This window comes from Ciconia boyciana, chromosome 2 (assembly GCF_034638445.1).
Source record: "Ciconia boyciana chromosome 2, ASM3463844v1, whole genome shotgun sequence".
Classification (NCBI taxonomy): domain Eukaryota; kingdom Metazoa; phylum Chordata; class Aves; order Ciconiiformes; family Ciconiidae; genus Ciconia; species Ciconia boyciana.
This window is the reverse complement of record NC_132935.1, coordinates 135,398,349-135,411,572: the sequence shown is the minus strand read 5'-3', so window position 1 is coordinate 135,411,572 and position 13,224 is coordinate 135,398,349. Positions and strand designations below refer to the sequence as shown.

The window sequence follows — 13,224 nt, the reverse complement described above, 5'->3', positions numbered from 1 at the left end:
TAGCTTCTTATGGATTCTTATTAATTCTAGTCCACAATACTAAAAGAAAAGTGTTATGGTGGCCACGGAAGTGCACACTTTCATTATATGCGTTGATGAAAATCACGTGAAGGATTTCTTCTCAACACGGATAGCTGAAGTTGTGACTGCCATTTTATTTAGATATGCATTAGCAATCCAGTTTTCTTAACTATGGATTTAGTAGATCATCTTGCATACAGGATATAACCCAATCATATTTTCTTACACCATTTACAGTGAAGGGTGTAACTATTGTCTACTCTCTTTGCACAGAAGTCATCACCAGAATGGACAGAGAATGCTGGGCAGAGCAAGGTGTGGCAAGATGAGAACTGTGCGTTCACTGATACTGCTTGATCTTCTGCTACACGACTTTGCAAGGGCCACTCCAGTTCTTCTGTCTCCCCTCAAACAGAACACTGTGCAGAGAACAATATTCTAGCTCTGGATTAGAAGCTCAAACTAATGCTGATACGACTTAGCCAGCTGAATTCAGCCATGTTTCTATTTTATTTTCTCTCAAAAAATATTCTAGTGAATTAGGAATGTGTCCCCCTAGTATTATCAATAAATGACAGAAATGACACTACTCCTTAAGTCAAATGAACATGCATGCAGTACAGGTGATATTGATGTCATTTTTGTTGAGAACTGTCCAAGATCAATCCCACTTTTTTAAAAATTGGAGTGGGCAAAAAATGAAACAAAGCAATCCTTCCCCCCCATTTGCAGACTGCAGAACCCCCCCTACAATTTACACAGGCTCTAACTGTATTACAAGATCCCTCATTATCCAGTATTCTCAATTCAATATGCTATGTAGAATGGAGAGAAGATGAAGTGGTCCATCCCAGAGACTTACACAAATCCCAGTGAGACAAAGAATCAAACTAGTCATGTGTGAGACCTCACTTCGCTAACTGCCCCTATTGATTCCTTCAAATTCTTCCCTTATCTTGATTACAAGAAACCCAATTATAAAGAAAATTGCTGAGAACAGTTTTATATATGAATTATACAAATTGTAGTGAATTACATTTTAGAGACTAAATAGTCATGCCATACTCTTCTACCTAGCAAGTAAATAATGAATTGTTTCAACCAGCGCTCAATCAATAGTGGCAGCAACAGCACAGAGAGGAAAAAAAAAAAATAATCTTTTCATACAAGTTTAAGGAGTCAGAGTCTTGACAGTGGCATCTCTTTACATGCTACTTTAATCAGTTTTTCTTTATTCAGTTTTTTTTTTTTTCTGTTGGTGAGTTGGGTAAAAATGCAGAAGTTTCTCTCTCCCATCATAGTCAGAAAGCCAAAAGAGTGCACCTACACAAACAGCCATCTACTGATCTACGTATTAGTAGATCTACCATCTACTGATCTACATATTACTACACTTCTTATGGCTCAAGAAGATACACTCTCTAGAGACTACATTCTTGGTAGTATCAGTACTATTGAAAAAAAAAAAAAAAAGATGGATTCTATAGCAAATAAAGTAGTCAGAACAAATGTTTATGTGTGGAATCACTTGGAATCGCTCAGGTACTTCAGCACATTCTTTCACTGGTGAGAGCCCATGTCTTTGTTCTAAAGAACCCTTGACAATAAACTCCACACTTTTGCAGGCTGCATTTACCTTATTAGCAGAACAGTTCGGCTATAGCACACTTAAAGACATTTAGCGCAACTGTTAACTGGAAGCCTCAGCACCACTTAGAACCTACACATAATACCTTCATTTTCTTTTTTTATATGTGATGTACAGGAGAACCTTGGGGCCATGTTTCCTTTACATGGCACTGCACAAAGCCAGCAAAATTGGTGAATTCCCAATTGCATGACATTCCAGTTTCACTTTGCACGAATATGATTACATAAGATAGCAGAATATTGGATGAAGCTCCTATCCCTTTCTCCCCAAAATACCTGTTGTGTTTTTACATTAGGTATAAGCAGGCCTTGTTTGTTTGCAAGAATGATGTTAGGGATTACTGGCAAGCCAGTGATTTAAATCAACATAGATAATATAAAATTGAGCAGGTAAGATATGAAACCAATTTTTTAAACAGACTATAAAGGAATGTTTTGTATGAAGTCCTTGAAAACAAAAAGGAAAACATTGTCTTTGATAATAAAATTCTAACTTCATCTTCAAACTGAGAAATAAAAAACCTGTAGCTTGCTAACATGAGATGACCTGTGCAAAGAAAGTTTTGTGCCCTAGTACTGGCTGGCTATTTTAAGAAAAAGAACAAAAAAAGTAAAAGTTTCTTTCAAGTTCTGGCTATTTTGTGCATGGAATAACTAGGTAGCTCACACAACCATCTTCCACATGTTCTGAACAACAAAGAGTGTTCCCAATTCTCACAATTTTATCAGAATCTCTTACCAACTTACCAGAGTTCTAGGTAACACAAAATTCCATCAGTATCTCTTGACTTAATTCAGAATTAGCATGTTTCTAGACCTATATAGCTGAGAAAATTCAGAACACAGATTCAAAAGACTACTCGGGACTTGCTTTTAAAACTGTTACGGTAAGAAAGAGCAAGTCTATTTTTGAAAGCTACATTCCTTACTCCTAATAAGTAGCTCTTGATTACCAACAAATTCAATATAGTCTCGTTCTCTACTTAAGCCCAACCTCAGAATTAATTTATGTACTATTCCAATTCTAAATGAGAATTCCAGTTAGCCCTTTCTGAACCAAGTATCAAATAAAACTGGCTCATGCAAATTATCCCAACCCCAACATGCCATAGTAATTCAAAGAGACATGGCATGGGAAACAGTTATTTGAGATATTTGAATACGGAAGTATTCAAACATATTTCTGTGTGCGTGGGGGTGAAACTGCAGTGGCATAGATGTTTCAAGTGTTTCGTGAAAATAAAGCTTAATTTCTTTCAAAGTACTTGACAAAAGTGAACTAATTGTTTTCACTACATAATTATCTTTCTTCCAAGAGATAAACCATGAAATCTGTAGTTAAATAAATTGATGCAGAGTGATGCTGATTCCTGAACTTTACAAAAACTTCAGCAATCCTCACACATTCGCTAGACATCAAAACCAATATAAACCAGATAATGTGATAGACTGGAGAGTTAAATAAGCCACAGACACATATTATCCTCGCTTAGCAAATGGCAGATATTTTTAAGACCTTTAAAAAAAGTTTATAATTGAGTGGGTTTCTTGCCATAAATTTATCCTAGGGTAACAGCTTCAACAAATAAGAACTTGCAATCAGCTAGTGAAATTCCTGAGATGTGTCTATATCCTGTAGGAAAAGTGTCTAAGTTAGTGAAAGCGGTAAACACTTTACCCTAGGGTCAAAGAACTAACATCTCTCTAGCTCAGGACATCTTTTTGATGAATGTGAAACAGCTGGAATAAATATATCAAGGGTAACAATTGTGCTCCCATGGTAGATCCAGCTGCTGCAAAAATAAACCCAGGGGGGAAAAGCCAAAGAGTAAAAAAACCCAACAATATAAAAAAACCTCCTACACCATACAGTCCCACTGTTTCTGCATACATATTTTTAAAATACAGGACTCTCTGCAAATACTGGTTGAAAATGAATGTAGAGATTAATTTGTTAAAAGCAAACCCAGATTATAAACTGTTTAAAGGAAATCAAGGAATGACTGTTTTATTTAAACAGCACTTAAGAGCAGTATTTTTATCTTTAGTGATTTTTTTTCCAGACTTGAGGAACATTCGTTACCTGCTAGTGAGAAAGTTATTTTAAAAATAAAGAGAGACTCATAATAATCCTGTTAATACTTTATTAGTGTAATTTTTTAGCTTTCTATTGGACAGAACATAAATGCAAACTCCAAAAAAAACTTCAGAGTCCTCTGCCATTCAGTAGAAGTGACCATGGCAGCCTGTTTCATGTTCATTCTTTGTTACGGAAACGAGAGGAGGGGGAAGGGAGGGAAAAAGCATCAATAGAACAATTAGGCACACAGCTGACACTTACTGTACAATGATATGCACAAGTAATTTATAACAGCTATATTCATGAGATGTGCTCTTCAGATTTTTCCCTTGTAATATATGAGCTTTGCTCAGTTGAGCAAGGATCATTGAGAACAAGGGAATTAACAAAAGGAGTAACAAATAAAGACTTTTAAAACAAGTCCTTAAATAAACTAACGCAACAACAGAATGCAAAATTGTTCAGCTGAGAAGACTTTTTTAACCTAGACTTCAAAACATTAAAAATTCATTTATTTTACAGTTATTCAAATACACATGCATTAAATGAAAATATTGCACAAAATTAAAATTTAGATTGTGGAATTCATATATTTTTATTTTGGTACACATTCTGGTAGCACTTAAAATTTACTGTTTAGTTCTAGCAAACACCAGCAGCACAAGCTTGAGGATGAACCAAATGAAAAATTCAATTGCTCTTTTTCTCTTAAAAATAATTAAGGCTAAAACAAGTGCATTTGTTGACAATGGCACAATTTTCAGCGGCCAGTCACAGCACCCAAAGGCCAGAAGATACACCCAGACACTTAAGTGCTGTATATTAACATTCAGTTTTGGAGACTTTCTAGGATAACAGGCTGCATGGGTTGACAGGGCAGGTATTTTAAATTGTCAACAGGAAAACCATTTAAATAAAGATACATACAAACTCTTTTTAACAAAAAGTATTAATTTCTGATGATTCTTGCCAGCCAACGGGCACCACTGAATTAGGAAGCCACTTTCTGTAATTAAATACAGAAGACAAAACTTCAATACATATATACATATGCACACACATGTATATAAATGTGTGTATAGGTATATATATGTAATAAATTCATTAAGTAAAACGACTAATAAACATGGCGTATTATGTTGAGTTCACATTCCTAGAGATATTATTTTTGTACAGAAATGTACCAAATAATTAAAAAAAAAAATCCCAAATTTGCACATCATCACTATTCTCTTGAAATTTTTCATGGTACCTACAGATAGATAAAGGGTTCCACAGATTTGACAAAACAGTATTTGAACTTCCCACTTTCATACTGCATTACAAATTCAGTGATTTAAAAGACATAAATTAGATTTGGTAGGATCAATGATATATTTACTATATCGCCAAGAACAATTGCTGAATGATCTTTCATCAGTCAGATGTCAGGTATGCTTGAGCACCCTGACATCAGAGGAAGATACAGGCATGTAAACAATAGGAGCTGGCTATGTTGATTACTTCACACAGAACTCAATAATTTTGTTAAATTCAACAGCACTTAATCATCACGCTTCTACAGAACCTGCAGAGAGGAAGGGGGAAGGGTTCTTACATATTTACCAACTTGTCTTCCTAGGGATTATAAAATAAAGGGATTTCATTTACAGTATTCAGTTCTGCAATAAAGAAAAAAGTGCACTTGAGCCCATGCATACTGTATGAGAATGTTAACAGTACAATATGATCATCATTAAGTAGTATGATAAAAGGCTACATTGCATTAATAGAGTCCATGAGAAAAAATGATCTATATAGAGGCTTCAGCCAATTTAACTAGGTCCTTTGAGAGCCTTCTATCTTCTCTTAGAACGCTTTCATAAAAGTTCTATGTTCCTCCCTCACATAAAAGGATCATTTGTTCCCATTAAGACACAAATTACTATAAGGATCCTTGGTCAATAGCCATATCTTACCCTCTGTTTAGCGTTCAGAAAAAAAACGGACTCTATAGGATTACTTTCTCTTCACCCGGATAGTGGTGCTCAAACAGTTGGGGACTATGAAAAAGAAAACACAAACTGAGATATGCTGTGGCCAAACAGGATTATTTGGTTGTTACTTTATTTTTAATTGGACAGAAATTCTTCAATGAAACTAAACAGATGGATGTGGGGCCTTGATGTCAAATTTGTATTAAAATTTTACACTATGCAAAAAATAAAAAAATTATTTAAAAAAATATTGTAGTTTTCTCTCCTTTTTATTTTCATATATACACTGAGATGCATTCAGGAATTTCCAAGTGTTTGCATATGACTAATGAAATCCTTTACCTGTGAGGAAACAACTAATTTTTCCACATGAGGCTTACACAGTAAAAGGTAAGGAATCTTTCAATTAAGTAGGACATAGTTTTTCACACCCAAAAGAAGTTTCAAATTTTAGTGGGGAGTTGTGTGTAAACTGTGTCTTAGTGCAACTTCTTCATCTTCTAACGTGATGTCTATCCTCTTTGAAACATGTACCCCCTTCCTTCTACAACTATCAACTTGACATACGTTCAAATACGCCAATTGAACATAAATATGATGCCCCTTCTCCATTGAAGTTACATGCAAAATGTATGCCAGGTGCTATAAGAGCAGAATATGGCCCTTAAAGCTACAGAATAATCAGAATAAAGGTTTATTTCTATTGCACCTCTGCCTTTACTAAAACCCCTATTAGATCTAACGTTAGTTTATTTTTCAAACATGAAAGGTGAAGTAAATGTGGCATAAAAGCCACATTACCTCAACTTTTCTTCAATAAATGTACTTTTATGATGGGGCTATAACTATTTCTCCCCTCTCCTATGAACCTGCTATTCCAGAGACTGCTTTTCCTGTTAGCTCAGCCTTTACAGGAATGTTAAAAGAGCCCTACAGAGCCTCAACAGTCATAATGTAGAACAATTCCACCTGATTCTCACACATTGCACTATCTCCCAGTGCCAAAACATCCTTTTCTTCCATTGTATCACCACAGTTGTGCTTTACTTGACAGTCTGGCACTCTTCATTGCTGGCAAAACATCGACTCAGGAACGGAAGGAATCAGCATTCTTATATATTGGGCCAGTATTCTTCTCAATGTTGCATGATGACGCACCAAATCATTTAAGACACACAAACCTTTCTGGTAGTGGTTGAATTACAAGTGAAGATGAGAAGATCCACAGGTCTTACAGATGCATTAATAATCTAATATGTGACACTAGAAGACTGGTGCAGAAATAACAGCATGTGAGTTTGAAGCCCCAGAGAATCTGCCCAAGTAATTAGTCCTGGACAAACATACACCAGCTTAATAGGTTTGAAGTGTCACCTTTTCTGCAAGGAAGGCGCTTGAGTAGAATGTAGTCTCTGCTTATACCTCTGCATCTGCTTTGACCGTGAATGCAGTTTGTTGAAGAGCTCATGGAACTTATTTTGTGGAAATAAGGTTTCTAGGAATCTCTCCAGAAACACGTACACCATTCTCTTATTCAGCTGAGTGTGCTGAAACATTTCAAAGACCCGAAGAATGCCTTTCCGTGTTGTTTCAGCGCCTATGATGTGCTTTAGTTCATCTACAAAAACAAAAGTTACACAGAAATTTAAGCTAAATTCTGCTTCTGTGTTAACAACAAACTTAAACTGAACTTTAAGTCTTTCAAATTATGTAGCTTGGAATTTGAAGTAACAGTGCCTCTATTATATATAAGATGACTAAACTAAAAGTTCTCTTACAGCAGAAAGGATTTCCAAAAATTACTTCACTTTTACACTACATACGTGGAACCATGTTATTTTACATGAAATCATACTGATTGGAATATAGGTATTTAATAGAGGAAACACTCTAGGAGGTTCCTAGAGTGTGTGGCAGATAACTTCCTGACACAGCTGGTGAGTGAGCCAACTAGGGAAGATGCCCCGCCGGACCTCTTGTTCATGAACAGAGAAGGACTTGTGAGCCATGTGATGGTTGGACGCCGTCTTGGGCAGAGTGATCACGAACTGATAGAGTCTTTGATACATGGAGAAGTGGCGAGGGGGGTCAGCAATACTGCCACCTTAGACTTCCAGAGGGCAGACTTCGGCCTGTTTAGGAGACTGGTCGACAGAGTCCCCTGGGAGGCAGCCCTAATGGGCAAAGGAGTCCAGGAAGGCTGGACATTATTTAAGGAGGAAGTCCTAAAGGCACAAGAGCGGGCTGTCCCCAGGTGCCGAAAGATGAGCCGGCAGGGAAGAAGACCGGCCTGGCTGACTAGAGAGCTCTGGCTTGAACTCAGGAAAAAGAGGAGAGTCTGTGACCTCTGGAAGAAGGGGCAGGCAACTCAGGAGGACTACAAAGGTGTAGTGAGGCTGTGCAGGGAGAAAATTAGAAGGGCCAAGCTGAGCTAGAGCTCAATCTGGCTGCTGCTGTAAAACACAACAAAAAATACTTCTTCAAATACATTAGCAGCAAAACGAGAGCTAAGGAGAATCTCCAGCCCCTAGTAAATGGGGGAGGGAACACAGTGACCAAGGATGAGGAAAAGGCTGAGGTACTTAATGCCTTCTTTGCCTCAGTCTTTAATAGCAGGGCCAATTGTTCTCTGGGTACCCAGCCCCCCGAGTCAGAAGATAGGGACGGGGACCAGAATGGAGCCCCCATAATCCAGGGGGAAATGGTTAGTGACCTGCTACACCACCTACTTAGACATTCACAAGTCTATGGGGCCTGATGAGATCCACCTGAGAGTACTGAAGGAACTGGCAGAAGTGCTCACCAAGCCCCTTTCCATCATTTACCAGCAGTCCTGGCTAACTGGGGAGGTCCCAGTTGACTGGAGATTAGCGAATGTGACACTCACCTCCAAGAAGGGCTGGAAGGAGGACCCGGGGAACTACAGGCCTGTCAGCCTGACCTCGGTACCGGGAAAGCTGATGGAGCAGATCATCCTGAGTGCCATCACATGGCATGTAGAGGATAACCAAGGGATCAAGCCCAGCCAGCATGGGTTTAGGAAAGGCAGGTCCTGCTTGACCAACCTGATCTCCTTCTATGACAAGGTGACCTGCCTAGTAGATGAGGGAAAGGCTGTTGTCTATCTAGACTTCAGTAAAGCCTTTGACACAGTTTCCCACAGCATTCTCCTGGAGAAACTGGCTGCTCATGGCTTAGGTGGGTGTAGTCTTCGCTGGGTAAAGAACTGGCTGGATGGCCGGGCCCAAAGAGTGGTGGTGAATGGAGTCTACTCCAGTTGGCGGCCGGTCACAAGTGGTGTTCCCCAGGGCTCTGTGTTGGGGCCAGTTCTGTTTCATATCTTTATCAATGATCTGGACGAAGGGATCGAGTGCACCCTCAGTAAGTTTGCAGATGACACCAAGTTGTGTGGGAGTGTTGATCTGCTTGAGGGGAGGAAGGCTCTACAGAGGGATCTGGACAGGCTGGATCGATGGGCTGAGGTCACTTGTATGAGGTTCAACAAGGCCAAGTGCAAGGTCCTGCACTTGGGCCACAGCAACCCCATGCAACACTACAGCCTTGGGGAAGAGTGGCTGGAAAGCTGCCTGTCAGAAAAGGACATGGGGGTGTTGGTTGATAGCTGGCTGAATATGAGCCGGCAGTGTGCCCAGGTGGCCAAGAAGGCCAACAGCAACCCAGCTTGTATCAAAAATAGTGTGGCCAGCAGGACTAGGGAAGTGATTGTCCCCCTGTACTTGGCACTGGTGAGGCCACACCTCCAATACTGTGTTCAGTTTTGGGCCCCCCACTACGAGAGAGACATTGAGGTGCTGGAGCATGTCCAGAGAAGGGCAACGAAGCTGGTGAAGGGTCTAGAGCATAAGTCTTATGAGGAGCGGCTGAGGGAACTGGGGTTGTTTAGCCTGGAGAAAAGGAGGCTGAGGGGAGACCTTATCACTCTCTACAACTACCTGAAAGGAGGTTGTAGAGAGGTGGGGGTTGGTCTCTTCTCCCAGGTAACAAGTGATAGGACAAGAGGAAATGGCCTCAAGTTGCACCAGGGGAGGTTTAGACTGGATATTAGGAAATTTTACTTCTCTGAAAGGGTTGTCAAGCATTGGAAGAGGCTGCCCAGGGCAGTGGTTGAGTTGCCATCCCTGGAGGTATTTAAAAGACGTTTGGATGAGGTGCATAGGGACATGGTGTAGTGGTGGTCTTGGTAGTGTTAGGTTTACGGTTGGACTCGATGATCTTAAAGGTCTTTTCCAACCTATACGATTCTGTGATTCTGTATTTCATGCATTAAACTTAAATCCTTTAGTGAAACTAAATACCGGGTTGGTTCTAAGAGCATTACAGTTGCAAAGTCACAGTATATGTGAAAATGTTCACTGCTTTAATAATTAAAAACCTTTTTATTTAAATACAGTTCATATGTCAACATTTCTTTTCAACATTTCAACAATCAGCAAGAATACTGACATTCATTCCAGTAACAATATATGGTAAGAATTATTAGGCTTCAATCCCAGACTCACTTACCTGGCATTACCTCCAGTAATTTGGTCTTTCCTGCCACTCTTGTTCTCATTCTAATAGCTTTGTCCCTCCGTGGAACAGTCTCTGCTAAAATGCCGTTGGGCCAAAAAGCATCTCTGTAACAAAAGCAAATCTGTCAAAATACATTAAAATTTTATCAAGGGAAAGGCTCTTTTTAATCCCTCAAAGCTATCTCATAAAATAAATACAAGAAAGTAATTTGCACACAACCTAACACACACTTCAAATATTAGAACAGGGAAAAGAAAAGGTGAAAAAGAAATCAAAAGCAAGAAGTACACTCAACCTATTAGTAGTTACCATATACTTTTCCAGTACAAGAATCAGATGAAAGAGAATTTTAAGAAAATATTACACACCACAAACATTCAAATACCACATAGTTGTTACATAAAATATACCTAAGATTTGCTTTTACCAATCAGTCTCTATTGCCACTGAGAGACTCTAGGCTTAGATCTATCAACTGCTTCATTAGATCTCTTGACAGTAGTTAACCTATCAACAAGCTAAAGCTGAGACAAAGTAGTTTCAGTGCAGTATAAAGCCTAATGCAAAAGACATGCCTCTGTCTAAAAAGGTATTATGTCTCAGTGAATGACATATTCTTTTTCTGAGTAAGAAGCGCACATTCTTACTTGGTTTTATTAAAGAATAACAGAATATCTGTAAAGTATGACCCTTTGGCTAATACGTTATCCTACTTCATCTCTTTCACCTCATTAAAAAAAAAGGCAAGGGGGGTGGCTCTCACTCAACAACACTGCAGAAGCCATTAAGACATTTAGGAAACGGAATGACAGAGCCTTTGATACTTTCAAACTCAGACTTCAGTTCTGTTGTATCTGCCCACATGCGAAACATATTAGCTTAGAGCTAGGGGTTTTTTAGTAATAATTGTTTGCCATTTAAGGCAAGACATGCACATGCCTTCATCAAGGTAAACAAGACGCTTCATCCAGTAATAGGATGAAATTCATAAGTATACCCATACTCTAGCTCTTCTAGACTGGTTAACACCTTTTTAAGGAAGAAGAGAAAACTCAAAAATATTCTTCATGTGACAATTACTTTCTCTCACTTAGCACATGTAAAAAGCAGGGTATGCTCCAGTCGAAATTCTGTACAGTAGTAATAATTTCCTGACATAAAAAGAATAGGAAGGATACATAGATATTAGACATCAATTGGCAAGTACTTAATATTTAACATCTATGATAAAAGGCATACCTGAAGCGTTTCACCGCATCTGCCACTTGCTCAGGAGATGTCATCCAATCAACATGATCAACTATTTTTCTAAAATCAAAGCAACAAGTCTCTCTCATTTCATTTTTAAAACAGGGAACAAATAAGTAGAGCATTTTAAAGAGCACTCCAGGGCAAACAAAGTATAATTTCAGCTTTCTCCAACTCCATAAGTAGGTTCTATACAACTGCACACTAGGAAGGCAAACACTGAATCTCAAGATAAAAATCTAAGCTCACTGATCACTCCTAAAGCTAAAGCCTTTTTCTTTTTGACGAAATGTACAATGACTAAGCAGGCTGGAAAACTGATGTTACATCTCCCATGAACATTAGATAAATGTTCTGCTTGTAGAGCGCTCCTCTTCATGGAGCGCTCTTCAAGTTCTGCTTCTGTAAGCAAAGAACCTACCTAAAATCTCCAATTACCATACTTATGTATGCAGTTACTTCATAATCTTTAACAGGAGATACAGACTGATCCTAAACTTTGACCTTCATTCATCAACACACACACACAGCTCAACAGCCAAATCTAGTATGTTTACAGAAATGATATACGCATCTGTGTATCACCATAATACCAGGATTATTTCCCTAAACATAATTTGAATTTAGTTTTCTAAGAAACAGGAAAACACAGTTTTGGTGCATAATGCCATTAAACCCCAAGAATCTCCTAGGATAAGGTATGACTGCCAAACCAGAGGAAGCTGTGAGTATCTGGAATAGCTCCAAATGCAGAAGCAAAATAGTTCTGCACACATCTCTGCAATAAGAAAGCAGCAGCCTGTGCACAAACTCAACTAGTTATACTACAATCTGAAAACACCAAAAACTATTCAGAGTTGTTCAACAGGGCAGCATGTTTTTGGAACCACAGGTCTCAAGATAATTGTCACCCGGCCACGAGGAATTATTTGAAAAACACCCAGTATTATTAGATGGCTGCATCACTACTGGTACCACAAGAACTGTCTATATGTTTAACAGTGATTATGAAAATATCAAAAATATACTTGTGAAGGGTAAAAAGTAATGATACAGTGAGGAATGTCCTGAAAAAGTAAAAGGAAACTACTTCTCACCTGCAAGAAATTATGTTTTTCATTCATGGCACTAATCCAAAGTGACAATTTAGGGCCGAGCTTGTTTCTGGAATTTTTTTTGTTCTATATTTTTATTTACATTTCAGAAACAAATTATTAGAAGGGAAAGCCTGGAAACAGTAGATTTCTAAGCTGAGGGCAAGAAACATTACTTATTTAGCACTACTAATTTGCTTTGCATTTGCATGAAAAAGGGTATATGTGAATTACAGAGAACACAGTGGGGGCAGAACAGACCCCATAACAGTTGTGTCACCCCCCCCCCCCCCATCTTTTAAAGTGTGAGAGCAAAAACTTAACATAGCAACTCAGTACAGTTCACATAATTTGACAGTGCCAGTGTATGTTTGTGGCAAAGAGATGTAAACAGATATAGTGCAGAAAGTAATAAACAGTATTAACAACAAAAAGTATAGTGTAAACAGGGGGCAAAAAGCATAGACACCATCAGTATTAAGTTACATTCACAGAAATGTGAACTCTTGTTGATATGTGAGAGCTCTTTTGGAAGTTCTCTGGCATATAAGAGTTACTGGAATTTGTCTTTCAGCAATGTTTTGTGTTTATCTCCATTTTACACCACATTTGTACTTGGTTT

General features: G+C 38.5%; 1 protein-coding gene across 4 annotated transcripts in view; it reads right to left on the bottom strand.

Moving 5' to 3' along the window:
* Positions 1-3,801: 3,801 nt before the first annotated feature.
* The window catches only part of SNX13 (sorting nexin 13), a 73,322-nt gene continuing 63,899 nt past the window's right edge, over positions 3,802-13,224 (bottom strand). For 3 of the 4 annotated variants that reach the window (XM_072854180.1, XM_072854178.1, XM_072854181.1), the window contains 4 exons: positions 11,500-11,568; positions 10,252-10,364; positions 7,102-7,345; positions 3,802-6,998 (listed from right to left, as the gene is read on the bottom strand). In XM_072854180.1, the coding sequence (XP_072710281.1) occupies positions 6,959-6,998; positions 7,102-7,345; positions 10,252-10,364; positions 11,500-11,568 (466 nt within the window). In that variant the 3' untranslated portion in view covers positions 3,802-6,958. Of the gene's footprint in view, positions 7,346-10,251; positions 10,365-11,499; positions 11,569-13,224 lie in introns of all 4 variants that reach the window. The other variant, XM_072854179.1, reaches the window with a different exon arrangement.